Here is a 24499-nt window from a genome sequence, read left to right as displayed (position 1 = left end):
CTTGATTGTGTGTTAGGGAAAATGTAGATTTCTAGACAGTTGAAAATTCAAAGGATAAACCTGATGTGGCAGAGAACCTGATGTTCAGATTTGCCCTGAATGAACCAATTGTCCAGATAAGGGAAAATATGAATTTCTCTCCTCCAAACAAGCTGTCAAAACTGCCATGCAGTTGGGAATAGTGGCAGGGCTAATAATAGGCTGAAGGGAAGTACTGTGTACTGATAATTCTGTCCCACTATCACAAGTCTTAGAAACTTCCTGTAATTTGGTGAGATTACCACATGGAAGTTAGCACCCTGCAGACTGAGGGAAGCAAACCAGTCATTGCAATCTAGGGAAGGAGTAACTGATGCTAGGGAGATCTTGCAAAATCTCACATACTTGCTGACATTTCAAAGATCTAGAATGATTCTCAAACCCTCTTGGACTTGGAAATCACAACGAATTGTGTACAAAACCCCTTTCCCTGATGTTGAAGGGGAAATTCTTCTGTGGCCCCTAGCATAAGCAGAATCTGAACTTCTTGCAAGAGTATTGATTTATGAGATGGGTCCCTGAAAAGGGATGAGGGGCGGGCAGAAACTGAAAAGGATATTCATTCTTACAGTGCTTAGAACTGATGTGTTTGTCATTACAGATTCCCAAGCACTGAGAAAATGGAAGGGAGAATGCTGATGACTGTACCCCCCGGGCTCCCCGATTCGAGCCGGGCTGTACCCACAAAGCTACCAGCTCCCCACTGGGAGCCTGGGTACTGCCCACGGGGAGACTGGCGGATGAACCATGGCCTATCAGTAGCTGCCCAGACTTCGGACTTTTCCCTACAACTGATTGAGCATGAGCTGCTTGTGTGGTGCTGAAGTTAGTGATTTATGTTTCTTTTTGGAGAATTTGGTTGACTTAATGTGTAGAAAGGCTGCCTGTAATACTGCTGGTGGTACTGGGATTGTTGAGGTCTGTACTGTCACCTGTTAGTCACTGGAATACAGATCCCTAATGAGTGAAGTGTAGCTTGAGAGTCATTAAAAGAATGGAAGGCCTCACTGGTTTTATCCCAAAAACAATACTGACCATAATACGAAAGCCCAACAAGCCCTGCATACCAATTTTTTGCATGTCTGTAGCTCTTTCTGAGTTCCATAACCAGGAAGCTCTCCTCATTGTTATTGCACAGGCCATCACTTGAGCAGCTGCATCAAGCACAGACTGGACCAATGTCTTGGCTACCATATAACCTTCTGTGATGAAAGCCTTAAATTCTTCCTTTATGTCCTCTGATAACCATTCTCTCAGTAAATTTACACACTGCATCCCAGTTTGCAAAGGGACATGACAGAGTTTGACCATGCAGTTCGCTGTTAGAGTTAAAGAAGGATGGTGAATGCTTTAAAGTTTTTGACAGCTCTAGAACAGCCTCATTAATAGGGAGGGCTACCCTCTCTGGAGCACAAGCCTGGAGAATGTCAAAAAGGTTGTGTCTTCTTGTTCAAACTGAACTTGTATGCCCAAAGCCACCGCCATTTTTCTGAGAAGCTCCTGATGAAATTTCAAATAACCTGGAACTGGAGAAGTATCCAGAATCATGGAGTCAATATGTGAGGAGGAAAAAAAGGTTAACTGGAGTGAATGGATCCTCCTGTGATAAGAATTAGTTCCCTGAGAAATGGTTTCTCCTGCAGCACTGGCTGGTCTGGGGTACCAGTGCCCTATCATACTTGCAACCAAGGCAGCTCTGGAAACTCTGTCATCGTACACTCTGCTGACCTTCTCCTAGACTGGGCAGACGCTGGCGACCAAGGGGAACGGGAAACACCCCAGGGATTCCAAAATGGCCATTGAAGTACAAGGAATGGGAGACTAGTAAGAACTAGGCCAGTCATCTGTCCCCTTCTGATGATCTGTCTTGGGACCGATGCTCTCCTTCTAGAGGCAGTCTAGAAGATTTGCTAGATCTTTTGCATCTAGCGGGGGACAGCAAACTACTGAAGGACTCCAAACCACACTGCAGGGAGTCATCTGAATAGTCATTAGGGATTTGGGGTGAAAAATCTGATGGGGCCAGGTTGATTTCCAGCCCATCACGAAGACATCAATATTGGCCAAAATGAAGTAGGTATGGCAGTCTGTACCCTAAAGGCTTCATGAGACATCAATGGCACAGCACCACAAGAGGGTGCCGGGAAATATCTCATAGTTGGTGCTGTGGTAGAGACTGTAAGTATCCAAGCTAATTCTCACTCTAGTACTGAGGCTGACTCAGGGACAGAGATAGACAAAAAAGATGGAGACCGTACTGATGCTGACAGTGTGCGCTGTGTGAAAGATGGTACCACAGAAGAAGCTGAACCCTGGCCATTCTCCTTAGCTGGTACTGGTGTTGGTAACCCTACAGTCTCTGCACTAGAACTGAGAAGGACCCAGTACCCCAAGAGTTGCCCTCAAAGCAATGGACTCCTAAACCACAGAGGAGTCTGGAACAGAAGAGGAAATGCAAATACTTTGCTGCCTCGTAAGCTTGCAGGGTTGTTGGTACCAAATGGGTGCCCATTGGCACCGGACTCGACAGCTATCCTGCAGATGATAGTTATAGAGTTGATAGCACAGTACCAAGTTCCTCTCATGCAGTACTGGCGAAGTAACAGGTAAATGGCTCAGCTCTATCCTGGATACCCGATGAGTCCCCAGGATGCTCCAAATCCTTTTTCAGAGAAGACAAACTTCTTAGACTTTGAGTGGCTTCAATATATCTTATGTGTCCTTTCATGGGGAGGTGCTGCAAAAGACGACTGCCCCTTTTTCACTGTGGAGAAGAGTCCAAGTTCAAGGGTCTGTCTTAGTGCAGGAAACAGGGCATCATGACAAGCCTGAAAACCTGCTCCATGAGGTATAGATCTCTCAAAATCTGTGTTCTTTTCTTGAAAGAGCAACAAATACTGCATCTCTCCTTAATGTGCCCCTTGCCGAGAAGAAAGGGCAGCACATGTGGGGTAACTATTCAGGATATACACCCACATGACAGGCAGTGCATAAAGCCGTCAAGCCCTGCATGGCAATGGTGTCTAGCATCAAAACTAACAATGGCTAAAAAGAAAACTTTAAAATAAAAATCAAATAAAAATCATTTAACAAATATTAACTGCTAACTAACTATTTAGAGATAAGAAAACTAAACTAGCTATTCATGCATAAGAAAAAATGTTAGGAAAACTGCAAAGCAAGCTCCAGCTCAATCTATGGGAAAGAACTGAGGGAGTAGGGGTGTCAGTGCCTTTTTGTAGCCTCAGGAGGGGCCATAAGGATGTGCACGGTGCATGCATCAACCTGATGGGCACTGCTACAGAAAACTGGCTCTAGTGTGCTGGGTATATGCACACCTGAGTGGAATACATGTGTGCATCCACTCCAAGTAGTAGTCATCCTGACTCCACAAGTGAGGAAAGCAAATCTCAGATTAAATAATAATGACTGAACAAGGGCACAATGAACATCTAGCATAGCCAGAAAAAGCACCCAACGTTCACCGAAGAAAATGACAAATCAGTAATTTCATACAGTAGAGTAAGTTATAAGCCTATGAGATAGACTAGGGGTTCTCAAACTTCATTGCAGTGTGACCCCTTTCTGAGAACAAAAATTACTACACAACCCCAGGAGAGGGAGATTAAAACCCAGACTTGCCTGAGCCAAGGGTTTCAGCCCCAGGCAGGGAGCCTGTAACCTGAGCCCCACTGCCCAAAGCTGACAGCCTTGGGCTTCGGCCCCTGGCAATGAGGCTCAGGCTTTGGCCCTGGCCCCCAGCAAGTCTAAAGCCAGCCCTGGCAACCCCATTAAAACAGGGTTGCGACCCACTTTGGGATCCCGACCCATAGTTTGAGGGTCTCTCTCTCTCTCAAGTAAATCAGAATACAGCCTAGAAAGTTTAAAAAGATAGTAATTTAATTTAAAAGCTACAGTCCTTCCGCCTTCTTCTCCTTGTTGGAGAGGACTACATACTAAAAAAAAACAAAAAACAAAAAAAAAAAACAAAACCATCCCCACTTAACTGAACTATTACTTTCTGTAAGTGCTTTGGATTTCCTCCTCATTTAAATTTTTGCTTTCAGGCTACGAGTCAACGGCAATAGTTTTTACAGCTTAATATTTTCCTTTTGCTAGTGTGATGCATTTACCTTCAACATAGATGCCAACATTTTACAACTTAAGATATTTTTGGAGTACAAGAGAACAGAATATAAAAACAGACTTACCTGTTTGAATCTTGACTCTGTGCAATTTGGATGTGAACTGATCATTTACTGTAAATATATGACCATTTTCTATTTCTTTTGATTTAGGCTCTTTTGTGAGAACTCGTTGTGTTGGTTTGCCACATGCAAGGGACTGTAGGGCTCTAACAAGCTCTCTTTCGGGGATATCAGTTTCTTGTTGAATTTCCTGGAGGAAAACCATGTCATCATCAATAGCTTATAGTTAATGTCAGAACACATTAGGTAGCTTATTGGGGGGGGAGGGGGAGGAGAAGAGGGAGCAAAAAACCCATGATTGCTCAAAAAGATAATCCTTGGCTCTCAAAACTACATTCTGATATGTAGATTCTTTAGATGATTGAAAAGTTAGAATTCCTTTAGTGATAGTCAAATAAGCACTATGCAAAAAGGCTTATGATGAACATGGGTTGATTTGGAGAAAGTGGATTTCTTCAAGTACAATTTAAAGTCAACAGTTGCCAGTGTGATGAAAGGAACAAAATGAATAATTAGCTGTTAACACTCAATTTATCTCCTGAGAAAGCCAAAAGGGTTTATTTCCATTCTGTCTAATGTTGCTTTATGGAATGAAAACTGAGCTCCAAAATTACCTTCATCATCAGTTCAATGAAAAAAGTATACATAGCTTTCTGTCAGAAATTTCCTTGATTGCTATCAAAAGCACCTTATCAAGCCAGGTAAGGCAGTTCGTTAACATGAAAAGCTGACAGCCTTACAAGAAATATCAAATGAGTCTCATCCTGGCACCAGCTTTTTCACAAAAATGTGTTTTCTGACCCTCCTGTGGAGTACACCCCTAATAAAGTAAAGAGCTGCTTAAGATTAGTTTTATTTCCACCTTACACTCAGAAGAGAACAAAACTGACAGTCTGGTCCACCTCAGCAAAAAAGTACAACAGATGACATTTGAAAGATAACTACTAAAACATTAGTAGCAGAAACACTGTTAGAACCCATACAAAGCAAAACATTCCTTCACAAATACACTCTAGCAGTGCTTTGCACAGTCTTTTAAAGCAGTGTTATCAGCTTATCTATCAAGTCCCTCAAATTTCCATCAAGTGTTACAGTAGTTTTAGTGCCTCTCAGAGTCGCTTGTTGGGAGAAATATAAGCTATGGCATGTTTTGCTGTCTCCTTCACAAAAATGTTAACACTATTTGGATTCGCATAGAAAGTCAGTGATCCTGAGAGTTCTACTGAGAGCCATTTAAAAGCTGAGGCATCAATCCTCATTTTCCTTTTTTTTTTTTTAATAGATGCTGAAGTTTTGAACTACTGCAATGTGCTTTCCGACTGCTAGCGGAACACCTTCACATTACACCCGCCAATACCCAAAAAGCCCACCTCTAGGGTGACATGAAGAGCGGACATTTGCTCATTTCTAGTTTCATTTAAATATAACCACCAATTTGGTTCTATCCTGTATTTGTTTATCAAGTTTCAGCTAAAGTGCATTTTTAAAGAGTAAATTACAAACATTTTTGTCTTGAAAAATGAACCTTATTGCAATGACATAATCAGGACCACTTCAGTAAACCAAAAGAAAGTGGATCTTGGCCATATAAATTAACTACTTACAACGATGAGTAAATAAGTTTTTTAATTTTTTATTTAAATATAATGCCTCAAGGCCAGCAGTTCCAGCACAACCTACTGCTGCCAATGAGATTTCAGTCCAACACCCTGATATCAATAATCATTGCTGTACTTTTCACCTCAATAAAATTCTGACTACTGCCACTGAAAGTGAAATACAGAACTAAAATAAAAATTTAGAATCAGTTTTTAATGCTGTACATCCTTATTAACCAGGCCGGGGGGTAAATGGAGTGGTTCACTACATACTGTGCGTATTTTAATTCTCAACATTATAGTTTGTCCTTAAACTGACACTTGCATTAAATCCGGTCTTTCAGAAATGCACAAATTGCCTTTAAATGAGCATCACAGAAACGATTTGATGCTGTGATACGATGAGCACCATCCATCAGTTGACTTTGATGGGGGTGGAGGGTAATCAGCAATTTGTAGCACAGAAAGGTTTCTAGAAGAAGGGTACAAGAATTACAATTTTTCTATTAACATGAACAACAGGAGTTACTGCATCCTAACAAAGTTTAAGTCATCAGCAGGTATTTTTACAAATGCACATCTTTTTATAAAGACACAAATATCTTTTTAAGATTTAAAATAGATATTTTTAAAGTGTTTTCCCCCCTACTTTCAGTCATCTGGTATGTTATAGCCATTTCATTTTGGAGAGAAAAGCTCTAATTACAACCTGTTATGCAGATGAACATATCTACAACAGATCTAAAGGAGCTGAGTCTGGAAACTACACAATAGGCTGCAATAACTAACAAACAATACAGTGTGTCAAATTCCAGACATCTTAAGTTTGTTTCTTATAGCAAGGAATTAAATAATTGTTTCAACATTAACATGGTTGAAAAATCCACAGAGCCAAAAGAATTTTAAATTGTACAGGCTTCACCAACCTTTAAAGCTCACTCAACGTGGAAGAGGGGAAAAAAGGAATAGCATGAATTAAGAAGTCAGACTAAACTTAATGAACTAGTTTTGCTGAATTATGTAACAATTTCATACATATCAAACTTTGAATTTCACATTGGACATGGTTAGGTATGGGACAAATCTTCAATTTGTGAACAAATCAAGCTTTTGATGACATATACTTCAAAATATTTAATCATTCTTTACCAGACACTGAAATAAACAACAACATAACTTTTGAATATAAGGAGTAACCCACCTGGAAAGAATGGGATAAGTTATTAAGAGAATACAAAACCTTAAACTATTCAGAAAAATTTCCCTCTCATATGGAAGCACCATTAAAATAAGCCCATTTTTTCCCCTCGCAAAAATAACCAACTAGTTACACAAAGCCCTAACATATGTACCTCCAACAATTAAAAAGCAAAACTCTTTCCTCAAAGTCTAAATGGTATTACTCTGTGCTCCTACAATAGCTCATCAACTATTAAGTGTCAGCACTGCTCCAAAAGAGAAAATACACCTCTACCCTGATATAACATGGTCCTCCAGAGCCCTGTCCCCACCCCATGCACATTAGAAAAGGAAGCTGGACAGGAGGGTGCTCTATGTCTGTGGAGCCTACTTCTGATCGCTCTTTAAGACATGTATCTGGGCAGAATTCCTCTGGGTGATGTCCACTGACTCCCTAGATGCCTTGAGGGGCAAGGGGCACTGTCTGGGATTCTCTGCTTGGTGTCTCCCCCTGGGTCCCTTATTTCATCCCTGTGACCTACACTCCTTGTCCCCTGGATTTAGTTGATGCCTGGGTTTGGTGGCTCCTCCCTTTATGCTCAAAGCCTTTAGCAATGGGCAGGGCCATGCCCGTCCACCCCAGTGCCTCAACAGGTTCCCACTGTTTGTGGGGACAACACTGTTAAATCAACAGTCTATAGAAGACAATCTAAAAACTAGAACTCACTGTCCATTTTGGCTGCTCTGGTGATCTCTACCTGTCCACTCTCCAATCTGTACTTGTTACTCCTGGGGGAATTCTGTGCCACTGCATGTGTGCAGAATTCATGTCTCACACAGAAAAAATGACTTTCTGACAAGGAAGCAAAGGGAAGCTGCAAGAGCGGTCATGCAGCACTCCGTAGCAGCGTAGGTACATCGATTCAGTTACCCGGCGCAGCCGGCAACACAGTAAACCACCACAGGGCTGGGGACACCCCAGCCCGTGGCTCTTACCATGAGCTGGAATCAGTTGCTGGGCTCAAGGCAGGAGACGAGTAGCTGGGGCTGTGTCAGACCCAACCCTAGATGCAGAAAGCGCAATATCCACCACTGCTTCCTGCCTCCATTGCTCCTCAACAGTGGGGGGAAGGTTCACTGTATGGGAAGCTGCTCCCTCATCCACCCAATCCCTGTGCATCCAGACCTCCCATACCCAGACACCTGTGCCAAGCCTCACGCGGTACATCCAGAACTCCCCTAGTCCTCCATACCCAACCCAACCCAACCCCCCGAACCTCAACCCCCCTGCCTCTGGATCCCCACCTCTATACCCAGACTATCCCCCACTGAACTCCCTGAACTCAAATACCCGCTCTGATGCCCCACTCCCTGCACCAGCCTGAGCCCCCACATCCAGATCTCCACGCCACTGACCCCCAGCTAGCTGCACACAGACCCCCTCACCCCCCAAGCACCCAGACCCGCCACTGAGACTCCCACACCCAGACCCCTCTGCTGAGCGCCAACCACTTTCACTTGGAAGCCCCTGGAGAGTCCCATTGTCCCCGCACCTGGAACCCCCCCATTGAGTCTCTGTGCATCCAGATCCCCCCTATACCTAGACCCCGCACTGAGTTGCTTGCACTCAGACTGTCCCACACAGAATCCTCTCACCCCACACCTGGATCCCTCCTGGTTGAGACTGCCTGCCCCACACCTGGTGCACCTGGCACAGAAGGGAAGGCCCCATGGTGTTCCTGGTGTAGGCCCAGGCCTTGTGCTATATCAGGGTCGGGTGCAGCCTCACCACTGAGTCCATGTCCCGGGGATAGAAGCTGGAGGGCCGCAGAGTGATCTCCCACCTTCATGCAGCCAGTGGCCTGTGCTCCCCACTACCATGCTGGAGGTCTCTGCATTTATTTATTGACAAATAAAACTTGCAGAATTTTAAAATACTGTGTGCAGAATTTCTAATTTTTTGGCACAGAATGCCCTCAGAAGTATTCTTGTGTGAAATAGATAAAGAATAGCAAACCTTGTGTAGTTGCAAAGGCAACTGAAAAATAAAGTCAGTCTATCAACCTTTGTGTTTTGCACAAGCACTTACACATCACTGATCTATGTTCTGGCAATCTTATGCTTTTGTGAGTGCATGCACTTACTATCTGCAAAGTCATGCTATCACAGCACATCATGAGGTCGATAGAACAAAGTATCACTATTTTACTGGTGCTGAATATATTAACTACTATTCAGCAATCAAATAAAGGCAGATTCTTCCTATTCCAAGATTTGATAACTCAGAATATGAAACATGTATCAAGAATAAAGATTTCTTCAAGAAAAAAAAGACCAAACAAAATGAAATCAATTTTTTTAAAGCTTTAGGTACAAGTGGATCCTCGAGTATTTAAATAAATGGACCCAAAACAATTTGGGCCCCATCTTCACTGACTGGCTATACCGAATAAAAGCCTTTTAACTTAAAGCAGTCTTAAAACAGTATTTTACACTGTTGTGCAGAATATCTTTTCCCTATACGCAGCTGGGGTCTAGAGGTATATACTTCTAAATCCTGAGTTTCTGGACTAGAGAATGACTAAGGCAATCAGTCAATTTTCAACACCTTTAAAGGAAATAAATGGTTAAGGGCCCTGGCCCCTTTGTTCAAGTGTTCCAAGGAAGAGTGGCTTGCAGCTACACACAGCCCGCATTTTTAATAAGGGTTTCACAGCATACAATCCCAATGGAAACTTCTTTAAGAAACACACATTCCATATGTTAAGGGATTAACAATATGTCAAACAACATTATGGAGCTAAAAACACTCTCTCTAACCATAAAAGTAAATTATTATGGACTCCAAACTTTCACTACCAAAGTTTAAAAAAAAAAAAAAAAAAGGGTGTGCGCGCTAGGGACGAATGAGGTATATTCCCTTGGCATCAAAAGATCTTTGTACATAGGTCAAGATTTCCTACACAACTTATGCAAAATACCATAGATCTACATATGTGCTGCATCTATCTGCAGAATACATTTTAACTTTTTTTTAAAGTCAGCTTAGAAAGCCACAAATCATACCTCAAACGTGTATTTTTCTCTGTTGTTAAAGAGCATTAGTATCGTCATCTGGAAAGTGGAAACTTGCAATATGTGCTTCCTTGTATTTGAGCCAGTTACTTGGGCACCTCCTACACCAACCTCTGAGCCGTCTTCCTGTTTGAATTTAAAAGAAGTCATGAAATCACTTTTAGGAATATTTTTTCATTTCCTGATTAAGCTTTTAATGTAGTAAATGGAGAACTATACTTGAGTAATATTAAGTTTGAGATTTTAAATCCACAAGTCCCAGAGTAGTATATGTTTGGTTCTAATTTTGCCTAACTACTTTAATATACTCTTCAGGTCTTCCTGCTTACCAATTTATCAAAATTGCTGCAGCGAAATCCCTCTCCCTTTGCTCCAATCAGGCCAGTTCCAAAACTTCTCTTAGTAATCCATATTGTGGGTGTGTCCTAATCCCAACTTTATGTTTTTTATGTTGCAGTTACGCTTGGATTACCTTCTCTGTCCCCAGGTACCATACACTCTCTTCCTTCTTTCTAACCTTTGCTTAGCTTTCCAATACTGATCTCTCCAGCACTTATTACTCCCCATTTCTCACAAATGAAATTTACTTGTTTTGTCTGTATAATTTAAACTTTAAGCTTTCTATATATTTGAAAAGTGCAATTGATAATAGTGGCATTATGAAACTACAATATGTTTGCCTTGAAATTTTTTTTTAAACCTTAATTCCAATGTAACAACTGCACAGAAATTTCACTTTGGTCTGAGTCACAGGCCAAAATAAGGTGGGAGAGCAATGAAAAACAGCTAGTCCTATAAGAAGAGAGGAAGAATCGATGGAGACACCCAGAGTTCAGAGCCGCAGAAACATACAGGTTGATGCAGAGAAGACTGCAAGGGAGAATAAAAGACAAGAGGACTTGCAGCCAGAAAGAACAGGAGGAAGGCCAGAGAATCACACCATCCCCAGGAAAAGGCAAGTCTATCTGACTGGGGGCTCCCTACTAAGAAGAACTGACAGGCCTATCACTGAGCTGATTTGGAGAATGGAAGGGTCTGCTGCCTGCTGGGAGCTAAAATACAGGATATGGATCTGAGGCTCAAGAGGATCCTAATGGGAGCAGGAAAGAATCCAGTGATTGTCTTTCATATGGGAATAAATGATACAGATAGATTCTCACTGGAATGAAACAAGGGAGACTATGGCAGACTGGGGAAGATGCTTAAGGAAATGGAGGCTCAGGGATTCTACCTGTCCCTAGAGGAGGAGAATGAAGGTGAGATGAGATATGATGATGGTCAACAAATGGTTTAGGAAGTAGTGCTATAGGGTGGGCTTTGGCATGTTACATAATGAAAAACAATGGAGCAAATAGTTAAGCGATCAATTTGCAAACATCTAGAAGATAATAAGGGATAAGTAACAGCCAGCATGGATTTGTCAAGAACAAATCCTGTCAAACCAACCTTATAGTTTTCTTTGACAGGGTAACAAGCCTTGTGGATAGGGTGGAAGCGGCAGATGTGGTATATCTAGACTTTAGTAAAGCTTTTGATACTATCTCACATGACCTTCTCATAAACTAACTAGGCAAATGCAACCTAGATGGAGCTACCATAAGGTGGGTGCAAAACTGATTGGAAAACCATTCCCAGAGAGTAGTTATCAGTGGTTCACAGTCATGCTGGAAGGCATAATGAATAGGGCCCTCCAGGGATCAGTTCTGGGTCTGGTTCTGGTTCTGTTCAATACCTTCATCAATGATTTAGACAGGGGTATAGAGAGTACACTTATAAAAAGTTTGTGGATGATACCAAGCTGGGAGGGGTTGCAAGTGCTTTAGAAGATAGGATTAAAATTCAAATGAACTGGACAAACTGGAGAAACGATCTGAAGTAAATAGGATGAAATTCAGTAAGGACAAATGAAAAGCACTCCATTTAGGAAGGAACAATCAGTTGCACACATACAAAATGAGAAATGACTGCCTAGGAAGGAGTACTGTGGAAAGGGATGTCGGTCATAGAGGACCATAAGATAAATATGAATCAACAGTGTGACACTGTTGCAAAAAAAGCGATCGTCATTCTGGGATGTATTAGCAAGAGAGAGTGTTGTAAGGAAGGCATGAGAAGTAATTCTTCCACGCTACTCAGGCCTCAACTGGAGTGTTGTGTCCAATTCTGGGCGCCACATTTCAGGAAAGATATGGACAAATTGTACAAGGTCCAGAGAAGAGCAACAAAAATGATAAAGGTCTAGACAACATGATCTATCAGGGAAGATTGAAAAAAAATTGGGTTTGTTTAGTTTGGAAAAGAGAAGACAGAGGGGACATGATAACAGTTTTCAAGTACATAAAAGGTTGTTACAAGGAGGGGGGAAAAATCTGTTCTTCTTAATCTCTGAGGATAGGAGAAGCAGCAATAGGCTTAAATTGCAGCAAGGGAGGTTTAGGTTGGACATTAGGAAAACCTTCTTAACTGTCAAGGTGATTAAGCACTGGAATAAATTGCCTAGGAAGGTTGTGGAATCTCCATCATTGGAGATTTTTAAGAGCAGGCTAGACAAACACCTGTCAAGAATGGTCTAGATAATACTGAGTCCTGCCATGAGTGCAGAGGACTGGACTAGATTGCCATTCGAGGTCCCTTCCCATTCTATGATTCTATGTTTAACTACTTGGAGGCATTCATGGACAGAGTACTGTTCTCATGGGATGGACTCCACCTGAATAGGGAGAGAAGAAGACTTCTGGGATGAAGGCTGGCACAACTGATTAACTTGGGAGAGACGTACATAATCTCCACACCTGATTAACATTCAGAGGGAGGAAAATCAAGTAAGAAAGGATATAGTGCCGATACCAAAGAAATATATAGTGCCGATAACTGTCAGGTAGGTGATACTGGAATTGAATGACTATACTCAACTGGGTGAGAAATGTGGGTGAAACCAAGCAGCAACAATTAGGATGTTTGTACACCAATGCAAGGAGCTTGGGTAACAAAATGGAGGAACTAGAACTACTGGTGCAGGAAGTGAAATCAGGTATTATAGAGATAACAGAAACTTGTTGGAATAGCAGTTATGACTGGAGTACAGGTATTGAAGGCTATGTGCTGTTCAGAAAAGAGAGAAACAAAGGCAAAGATGGTGGAGTAGCATTGTATATTAATAATGAAATAGACTGTAAAGAAATTATGAACGATGGAATGGATAAGACAGATTCTGTTTAGGCCAAAATCACTTTGGGGAAGAAAGCTACTAGCTGTTCCCTAGGGCTACTGCAGGGTTTCTCAATTTTTTTTTTTTTTTTTTTTACTGGGACCCCCTCTGAAAATATTTCAGGTTGTGATGAGCCCCCCCGCCCCAAAGAAATGATGACACCCCTTCCATACCATACTTACTTCTGCACTGCTGCTGTCAGAAGTGCTGCCTTCAGATGTGGGCACCCGTTCGGCAGCCACCCCTCTCTGCTCTGCTTTCAGAGCTGGGTAGCTGGAAAGCAGCATCTTCTGGCCGGGCACCCAGAAATGAGGACAGTGCTGATGACACAAGCACAGAGGCAAGGGCAACAATACCATACTACCATGCCACCCTTACTTCTGTGCCCTGCTGGTAGCGGCGCTGCCTTCAGAGCTGGGTGGCTGGCAATACCAGCTCTGAAGGCAGCACAGAAGTAGGGGCAGCAATACCGTGACCCCTCCTGCAATAGGCTTGCAGTCCACTTTTGGGTCAGGACCCCGTTTGAGAAACACTGCGCTGGTGCTTGGGGTATGCTACAGACCCCCAAGATCCAATATGGATATGGATAGAGACCTCTTTAATGTTTTTAATGAAATAAATACTATGGGGAATTGTGTGGTTATGGGAGACTAACTTCCCAGATGTAGATTGAAAGACAAGTGCTACCAATAATAGTAGGGCCCAGATTTTCCTGGATGTGATAGAGGACAGATTTCTTCACTAAATAGATGCTGAACCAACAAGAGGTGATGCCATTTTAGATTTGGTACTGGTGAGAAGTGAGGACTTCATAGAAGAACTGGTTGTAGGGGAAAACCTTGGTTTGCGTGATCATGAGCTAATTCAGTTGAAACTAAATGGAAGGATAAACAAAAATAGGTCTGCAGCTAGGGTCCTATATTGCAAAAGGACTAACTTAAAAAAAAAGGAAAAGAAAAGGAATTAATCAGGGAAGTGGACTGGACGAAGAACTTAAGGATCTGTATGTGGAGGCGGCTTGGATTACTTTAAGTCAGTTTCTGCACATTTATCTGAAGCCCGCATCTGGAGCAAGGGGAGTGAAATTCATAAGGAACAGTTGCAGACAAAGCTGAATGAGCAAGCATCTCAAACCAGTGATTAAGAGAAAGCAGAAAGCCTACAAGTAATGAAGATTGGATGGATCACTAAGGAAAGCTCTCTCTTGGAGGTCAGAAAGTATACGGATAAAGTGAGAACCGCCAAAAGCCAAGCAGAGTTGGACCTTGCAAAGGGAATTAAAAATAACAGGAAAAGGGTCTATAGCCATATAAATAAAAAAGAAAACAAATGGTACTGCTAAACACTGAGGATGGGATGGAGTTTAAAGATAATCCAGACATAGCCCAACACCTAAACAAATATTTGCTCAGTTTTTATAAGGATAATGAAGAGTTTAGAAATAATGGCAGGGTGGCTAATCAGAACAAGGATAAAGAGGTAGAAATTACCACATCAGAGGTGCAAGCCACACTCAAATAGTTTCATGGGACTAATTTGGGGGGCCCAGATAATCTCCACCCAAGAATATTGAAGCAAATGGCATATGAAATTGCAAGCCCAGTAGCAAGGATTTTTAACGAATCTTTAAACTCAGGGATCATACCCTATGACTGGAGAATTGCTAATATAGTTTCTTTTTTTAAGAAAGGGAAAAAAGTGATCCAGGAAACTACAGGCCTGTTAGTTTGATCTCAATTGTATGCAATGTCTTGGAACAAATTTTGAAAGAGAAAGTGGTTAAGGACAGAGGTGAACGGTAACTGGGATACAATACAACACGATTTTACAAAATCTAGATCGTGCCAGACCAACCTGATCTCCGTCTTTGAGAAGATAACTGATTTTTTAGACAAAGGAAACGCAGTAGATCTAATCTACCTGGATTTCAGCAAGGCATTTCATACAGTTCCAAATGGGAAATAAATAATTAAATTGGAGAGGATGAGGATTAATATGAGAATTAAAAGGTGGATTAGGAACTAGTTAAAGGAGACACTACAATGGGTCATACTGAAAGTGAACTGTCAGTTTGGAGGGAGTTCCTCAGGGATCAGTCTTGGGACCTATCTTATTTAACATTTTTATTACTGACCTTGGCAGAAAAAGTGTGTTTGTGCTAATAACATTTGCAGATGAAACGAAGTTGGGAGGTATTTCCAATACAGAGGAGGACCAGACTATCACACAAGATGATCCGGATGACCTTGTAAACTGGAGTAGTAGAAATGGGATGAAATTTAACAGCCCAAATTGCAAGATCATGCATTTAGGGACTAACAATAAGAATTTCTGCTATAAGCTGGGTGTGTATCAGTTGGAAGTGATAGAGGAGGACAAAGACCTGAGTGTCTTATTTGATCACAGGATGACTATGAGCCGTCAATGTGATGGAGTTGAGAAAAAGGCTAATGAAGTCCTAGGGTGCATCAGGCTAGGTATTTCCAGTAGAGACAGAGAACTGTTAGTACCATTACACCAGGCACTGGTGAGACCTCGTCTGGAATAGTGTGTGCAGTTCTGGTCTCCCATGTTTAGGAAAGATTAATTGAAACAGAAGCAGGCGCAGAGAAGGGCTATTAGGATGATAGCTACCTTATGAGAGGAGACTCAAAGAGCTTGGATTATTTAGGCTAACCAAACAAACATATCTTGGCTTGGGGGAAGATATGATTGCTCTCATCAGAGGGATAAATACCAGGGAGGGTGACAAGTTATTTAAGTTAAGCACCAATGTGGACACAAGAATAAATGGATATAAAACTGGCCATCAACATGTTTAGGCTTGAAATTAGATGAAGGTTTCTAACCACCAGAGGAGTACAGTTCTGGAACAGACTTCCAAGGGGAGTATTGGTAGCAAAAAACCTAACTGGTTTAAAGACTGAGCTTGATCAGTTTATGGTGAGGATGGTATGATGAAATTTCCCACAATGGCATGTAGCTGATCTGCATCTGATAGCAGCAAATATCTCCAATGGCTGGTAATGGGCCATTAGATGGGGAGGGCTCTGAGTTACTACAGCGAATTCTTTCCCAGCTGTCTGGTTGATGGGTCTTGCCCACATGGCTCAGGGTCTAACTAATGGCCGCATTTGGGGTCAGGAAGGAATTTTTAATACAGATCAGATTGGCAGAGACCCTGTGGGGTTTTCACCTTCCTCTGCAGTACAGGGAACAGGTCATTTGCAGGTTTAAACTAGGATAAATGGTGGATTTTCTGTAACTTGAACTCTTTAATTCATTATTTGAAAACTTCAGTAACTCAGCCAGGGGCTAGGGATCTATTACAGGAGTCGTGGGTGAGGTTCTGTGACCTGCAATGTGCAGGAGGTCAGACTAGATCATCATGATGGTCTCTTCTGACCTTAAAATTTATGAGGCCATTATCATCCTATGATTTAATTAAACCAACAGGTTGGGGAGTTTCAAATTTGATTCAGGATTATGGAATGTATGCTTGTAAGTATACTCCAAACTGCTTCCAAAGTAAGAGTTGAATTTTAAAAAAACGGGATAGATGTATTTTTTTTAAAAAACTTGTGCTTATGTCCTATACAGGCAGTTTAATTTATAGCTAAGAAAATCCAAAACTGATTACAAATTTATCTTTACATTTACAAAAATTTTGAGACTAAACCATAACACTTTCAGAATACAGACATTTACCTTTTTAACAGGTCCATAGAAGGTGGCATTGAGATCTGCCGAACCCATGTGATGCTGGAGTGTCAGCTGTCGACCACTGTGTTTGGCTAAATAAAATCTACGAGACAATTAAAATGAAAATTTACATATTTATATGGCACATTTTATGCAGATTATCCAAAAGCACTTTACATACATAGAAAATTTTGAACTCTTCAGGATGTACTGTAGTAAGTGTAATGTGTAACAGTTACTCTAACTTTTGTAATTTTTTTTTTTAAATTGAGGTTAAGGTCTCATCTGAAACAAAACAACAAGCAGTGAGTTTTCTAGTTTACCCCAAAAAGAACAAAGCAACTCTTTAATATGCCTTTAAATATATTTACTGTACCCATTGTTTTAAAAATACAAGGCCTGATTTAATACATACCTTCTAAATACTTCAAAAGCATGTCTGGGGGCTGGAGGAATGTTGCACTTTGGTGTGGCTGACTGAGTAGGCCAGTAGCCTGTTGTGAGAACCCGCACTGTGAGATCAACACCACCTAATGAGACCTACAGCAACATTGGAAGAAGACATCCACCGTTTTAAAACAGGACAGTGTTCTCCACTTCTCCTATGGTATAATTAGACTTTTTATATTTTACTTTCCAAAGGCTGAGGAGAAATTGTAGCTGCCATTCTTTCTGAGCTGCACAAATTAAATTCATCCTCTCTGGAGCAGGAGCCCAAAAGCTCACATTGTTCCCATATGATAATTTAAGACTACACAGAGTATGACAATGTAAAAAATGCTATGCAACTGCTCAGTATTCATGATGATAATGCAGTAATTCTGAAATTCTGAGCTTTACAAGGTCAGATGCATTACAGGGTAAAATGTGTCATATTTTGCCTTCTGTTTTTATTCTGTTTCCAATACGACTGACTGCATAGGAAAAAAAAAAAAAAGTATATGCTGTGTTGCTAACAATATGAATTGCAAAGTAACAGCTTTTGTACTTGCCCTCTGGCAGAAAAGTATAAGCAACAGTTTGACATTCAACACTAAGCAACAGAAGTTTTTTGTGCCATTCCCACTCTGGAGTTTTACAGCAGAAATCATTTGCATATGTTTTCCCATTGTTTTATGTAAAGGACTGACTTCTTGCTCAACCTGAAAAAATTATGTGGCTTAACACTTGTTCTCTGAAAGTAGTTATTAACATAGGTATTCACACAGGCTTGGAACACTCTACAGCTGATGTTCTAAACTCTTATAATGGTCTCATCAGCAGGTGGCACATATCTATTTGAAATCCAGGTATAATTGTCAAAAAGTGTCTCAACTAAATTCCACAGTGCCAAACTTATAACTGAGTGTATTGCCAGCTTCCACAGGGAAATGAGGTGGGTTAATGAGGGCTTATGATTAATACCTCCAAAGAACATGCTTATAGATAAGTAATTTTCTTCTCTTACAAAGAAAAAGTAAGATTATAAACAGATCCAGGTTCTTACAGACTACAAAAACTAATATACAGCATTAGAGTGGATCAGCTTAAAGGAAAAAAAAGTCACAAATATCACTGGACAAAAAGTAGATGCCTCCCAAGTTAAAGAGCTGTGGCAAACTCAGGACAATTAGCTACCAGGAGAGGGGTAGTAATTGGTCCCGGAAGGCTTGGCCCTGGAGGAATAAGGTTCAGCTGGGAGACAGGGGTTAGCGGGGGGGGGGAGGGGGAGAGAGAACTAATTAGGTTCAGCTGGCCCCAATTGCTGGAGACCTTTTTAAAATCTCCCTGGCAGGGAAGCGGGGGGAGGGGGAGAGAGGAAGAAAGAAAGAAAGAAGCAGAGTAGCTGCCAACAAGTAGGGGCAGCTGAACTCTGAGACTCTTCTTGTAAGGCAGATTGCATTCTCCCCAGAAGGAGAGGAAACTAGAGCAAGGGGCTGGCTGAGAAGGGATCAGCCAGACCCTGTGAGATTGGGAAGGGGTCTTTTTTCTTTTACTTTGCCCAAGCCTGTGTCTCTGAGGCTAAGAAGGACTGAGCTAACAAAAGGAGAGCCAGGTACTTTGCCACAAGCGACACAGCATCCCTGAGAAGTATTAAGATTGCTACTTTTATATCAGAAGAATAAAATGCACCTAATACATACATCAGAACTAACATCTAAAGACCTCTTAGGGAAGAAATAAGACAGCTGGGCCACACAATCCAGAAATTGGATTAACAGAGACTGGATGCAAGATAACAATCTAAAACAATATTTTACAAATATACATAAAGAACTGTATTGAGGTTTCTCCAGGGTGAACCAAAGGCCATCCGATGTCACTGACATGCTTGTGATTTCATGAGCCTTAAAATCCACTGATGTTCGGAGAAATGCAGTTAATCATCCATCTAGAGATGGGGTACGTCTACACTGAGATTAAAAATAACCCACAGTACACCAAGTTTCAGAGCCAGGTCAGTTGACAGGCTTAGGGGGCTATGAAATCGCAGTGTGGATATTCAGGCTTAGGCTGGAGCCCAGATTTCTACACTGCAGTTTTATAACCCCATACCTTGCGCCCCGTGAACACAAGTCAACCGACCTGGGCCAGCCACAGCTGTGCGACAGGTCTACAATCACAGTGCAGACATACTCTTGAACGTTAACCCAATGCATACAAACAACAAAAAGGTGCATTGAATCGAAATATTTTTATTTGTTCCAGATAATGCCTAGCTTATGAACTGTGGAATCAGAATGGGCACGAGGGTATGGAAAATATGTTTACTGAATATAGTGGAACTGCAACATTATATCTGGAAAGAAAAGTATGCTTTCTTACTCATTGAATCTCTGAAACATCTTAGTCATAGACAAGAGCCTGAGCTCACTCAGATTCTCAAGATGCAATGCTAAATATAAAGGGGCAGATATTCAATTTAAAACAAGTTTTAGGAACGTAAAGTCTCATATGACTTCTCTTATCACCAGAATGTGTGTAGCATGGACTAACAGAGGGATAGTGTCTTTCAAGTGTAGAATTGTGCTGCATGACCTCCAAAACCCAAGATTTCAGGTTCATCAATCTGGAGAATGCCTGAAGTTCTATAATCTTTTGACTTCTCCCACTTTAGTTTCTCAGTGAAAGAAAGTACTGCTGAATCATCAGCTGCATCATCCTTCTGAATACCTACTAACTCAGTTTTATATCTATCTCTGAGGCTTTTGGATTCTGAATGGGGAAGAGCTGGCTTGCGACTCTTGTCTAGGAAGGATCACATGTATCCAGTGCACCAAAGTTGTTTAAAAAAAGAACACGTTAGGGCTATTAATAGAAACTCTAAAACTTCTTGCACCACAATGGTAAAATGAAGAAAGACTCCTGATTCCTCTCCCAGTGCCATCTTTTATTACAGAATTGTTCTGCTAGAGCAGGCGTTCTTTGCGTATTTGTGAACTGGCAGTATCTGGAAGCCTGTTAGCATTATTGTCTATTGTATGTCAATTACTGTGAATTTTAAGTTATTTTTTAAAAAAAAATCATCACAAAGCACTTTGGACTGTTACAAAAAAAATAAAAATATGGAGCTTGTAATGCCAAACCACCTATGAAACAAAATGAACACATTCTATAGGTAGTACACCACAAGGCACATTATCGTTCCTACCAGTATGAGGAATAACAGTCTCCAGAAACTGACCCATGAACTGATAATGATCAAACGTGAATGAAGTAGTGAAGTCTTGCAGTGTGTTTTATGGAAGGATTAATGTAACCTTCAAGTCACTGCTGTCACAGAGAACACAGAAACTGATGCACGGTTTTAATGTTTCAAACACCATAAAATGTTTGTTTACTTGCACTGATGTAACAAACAGGCAGAAACTGCAACTCAAATTATTCTCAAAGAATTAGGAAGGAAACAATTTTTGCTGGTCATATGGTCAATGTATAAAAAGTGCATCATAGGTGACAATCATAGAATATCTCGGTTGGAAGGGACCTCAGGAGGTCATCTAGTCCAAACTCCTTCTCAAAGCAGGACTAATCCCCAACCAAATCATCCCAACCAGGGCTTCGTCAAGCCTGATCTTAAAAATCTCTAGGGAAGGAGATTCCACCACCTCCCTAGGTAACCCATTCCAGTGCTTCACCACCTTCCTAGTTAAAAAGCTTTTCCTAATATCCAACCTAAACCTCCCCCACTGCAATTTGAGACCATTACTCCCTGTTCTGTCATCTGCCACCACTGAGAAAAGCCTAGCTCCATCCTCTTTAGAACCCCCCTTCAGGTAGTTGAAGGCTGCTATGAAATCCCCCCTCAACTCTTCTCTTCCGCAGACAAACAATCCCAGTCTCCCTCAGCCTCTCTTCCGTAAGTCATAGTGTTCCAGATCCTAATCATTTTTTGCTGCCCTCTCGCGTCTCTTTCCAATTTTCTGCATCCTTCTTGTAGTTGGGGGCCAAAAACTGGACACACTACCCAGATGAAGCCTCAACCATGCTGAATAGAGGGGAATATCACGCTTCCTCAATCTGCTGGCAATGCTCCTTCATTATAACAACCCAAAAAGCTGTTAGCCTTCTTGGCAACAAGGGCAACACGGTTGACTCATAATTCAGCTTCTTGTTCACGTAACCCTAGGTCTTACTGCAGAACTGCTGACCTTAGCCACCGGATCCTAGTTTGTAGCAGTGCATGGAATTCTTCATCCTATTAGTTATATTGGACTCTGCATTTGTCTTTGTTTGAACCTCATCATATTCTTTCGGCTCAATTCCTCCAATTTCTCTAGGTCCCTCTGTATCCTATCCCTACTCTCCAGCGTATCTACCACTCCTCCCAGTTTAGTGTCATCTGCAAACTTGCTGAGGATGCAATCCATGCCATCCTCCAGATCGTTAATGAAGATTTTGAACAAAACTGGCCCCAGGACTGACCCTTGGGGCACTCTGCTAGATACTGGCTGCCCACTAGACATGGAGCCATTGATCACTACCTGTTGAGCCTAATGATCTAGCCAGCTTTTTATCCACTGTATAGTCCATTCATCCAGCCCATACTTCCTTAACTTTCTGGCAAGAATGCTGTGGGAGACCGTATCAAAAGCTTTGCTAAAGTCAAGGAATAATACATCCACTGCTTTCCCCTCATCCACAGAGCCAGTTATCTCGTCATACCAGGCAATTAGATTAGTCAGGTATGACTTGCCCTTGGTGAATTCATGCTCACTGTTCCTGATGACTTTCCTCTCCTCGAAGTGCTTCAGAAGTGATTCCTTGAGGACCTGCCCATGATTTTTCCAATAACATTCTAAGATCTAACTCATATACATTCAGATAAACAGAACTAGCAAGACCACCGGTAACAGTGCCATGTGCGACTCCCAACAGAGTTAGCATTATCAAAATCTCCGCATAAAAATTGGAAACATGTTTGTCAAAGTGCTGCCAAAGAACTAATTCTGTTGGATGTGCACCAAAGTAGATGGATCTCATACAAAACTTTGACTCCCAAGAGGGCAGACACTCAATTCTGTAGCCTTTAAACACTCCAAGGAATTTCATACCAATTAAAATCCAAACACAAAGAAAAACTAGGATGTCTAAAAATAAACTTGACCAAAATGAGATAAAAAGAAAGACACTGTGATAAAAAAAATTGGAAAAAAAATCCTTGATAAAAAAATAAAATGGAACTGACAGACAATATGATGAGTTGCACAAACATGTTTTTAAAAAGTGACATACAAAGCTGCAACTTTAAAGTGGAGCTCATGAGTTCAAATACTAACTGATGATGAAAAATTTACCGTCTATTTGCCTCAGCAATAAGTAAGTGTATGCCACCTGCTGGTAAAGCAGTTTAACAGCTTATAAGTTTAGCTATGAAGCTTTTCAAATCTTGTCATGCACTGGTGTATTGACAAGACTGTATGTCCACTGTAATTATTCCTACTTTTACCAAGCACTAAGTCTATGCAAATACACTGTATAACTTTTACTTAAATTACTAGGTTATGTTTTGGCATAAATTAAAGTTTTGCATGTGTGTGACTTATTTATAGAGGACAGTCCATACAACTATTTAGAACAGTGGTAGGCAAACTGCAGCCCATCAGGGTAATCCGCTGGTGGGCCACGAGACAGTTTGTTTATATTGACCGTCCACCTGCAGCTCCCAGTGACCATGGTTCACCATTCCTGGCCAATCGGAGCTGTGGGAAGCAGTGGCCAGCACATCCCTGCAGCCCACATGTGATGGAGTAGGGGTTGTCTGTGTGGCAGATGGGAGAGCAGGGGATGTCTTTAGGTGAGGGACAGGATCTTTAAGCCTGTAACCTGAGCCAGGCAGGGGGGAGGGGGTGAACACTTGGGCGGAGGAGAGGGAAAAAAGGGATCAGAGGGGCAGGTCAGTTTGGGTTTGGGGCTGTGGGGCGGAATTCAGGGTATCCCAGCTGGGATCCAAGCACCCTGAACCCCCAGAAGGACTCGATGGAGGGGTCCTGACTGTGCCTGCAAGGTCTGCTGTAACCTGTGTTCCTGTTGTCCAATAAACCTTCTGTTTTACTGGCTGGATAAAAGTCACTGTGGGGTCCAGGAAGAGGGGTGCAGGGCCGGATTCCCCCAGACTCCGTGACACCACACCATTTCCCGCAGCTCCCATTGGCCGGGAATGGCGAACCGCAGCCACAGCTGCAGGCAGGCGGCCGTGCCTACAGACGGTCAGTGGAAAAACTGTCTCGCGGCCTGCCCATGGGCCGTAGGTTTCCCATCACTGACTTAGAAGAATACTGACGCAGTAAAAGACTCAACAGGACTTAAAGAATAGTAATTTAACTCAATAAAGTAATAAGTCAAGCTTCAAACAAATCAAGATCAAAATATTTTCAGAGTGGGTAAGAAAAAACGGCAAGGTTAAAAATTTAACTTAAAAAGTTCTGATTTTGTTGAGAGAAGTGAGGGAATGAAGAGTAATGCAGAATCTCTAGTGCAGGTTGTGTTTATATGTAAAAATAGAAGCACAAGAAAAGAACTGAACGATTCTTACCCCTGTAGCCTGTAGATGTTGCCTGAATTCATCCATTGTTGTGTTTGAGATGCTCATATCCCTGAACATTCCTTCCAGTTTAGATGTGAATTGACATCCACATTCAGTCTACCAAAAAAAAAGTATTTGCTATATTATAATTATAAAATGGATCTGCAAACACTTAAATCCTGAAACACTAGAGTTAGTCACTGAATGTCCCAGACAAACATGGAGAGGACATTCTCTATACTTTTCTTTAACTGAGGCCTGGTCTACACTGTGTGTTTAAACCGATTTTAACAGCGTTAAACCGATTTAACGCTGCACCTGTCCACACAACGGGCCCTTTATATCAATATAATGGGCTCTTTAAACTGGTTTCTGTACTCTTCCTTGATGAGAGGAGTAGCACTGAAATCGGTATTACCATATCGGATTAGGGTTAGTGTGGCCGCAAATCGACGGTATTGGCCTCCGGGCGGTATCCCACAGT

The 24499-nt window shown here is 41.7% G+C and overlaps 1 protein-coding gene across 1 annotated transcript in view; it reads right to left on the bottom strand.

Moving 5' to 3' along the window:
* CUL3 (cullin 3) overlaps positions 1–24499 on the bottom strand; it is a 107732-nt gene that overhangs the window by 7534 nt on the left and 75699 nt on the right. The window contains exons 10-14 of the mRNA XM_032777911.1: positions 24025–24132; positions 17425–17549; positions 17016–17112; positions 10091–10225; positions 4251–4437 (exon numbers count right to left, since the gene is read on the bottom strand). Of these exons, the coding sequence (XP_032633802.1) occupies positions 4251–4437; positions 10091–10225; positions 17016–17112; positions 17425–17549; positions 24025–24132 (652 nt within the window). The remainder of the gene's footprint in view (positions 1–4250; positions 4438–10090; positions 10226–17015; positions 17113–17424; positions 17550–24024; positions 24133–24499) is intronic.

The sequence above is a fragment of the Chelonoidis abingdonii genome, chromosome 8, assembly GCF_003597395.2.
Source record: "Chelonoidis abingdonii isolate Lonesome George chromosome 8, CheloAbing_2.0, whole genome shotgun sequence".
Taxonomy (NCBI): domain Eukaryota; kingdom Metazoa; phylum Chordata; order Testudines; family Testudinidae; genus Chelonoidis; species Chelonoidis abingdonii.
This window is presented reverse-complemented; position numbering and strand designations above follow the sequence as displayed.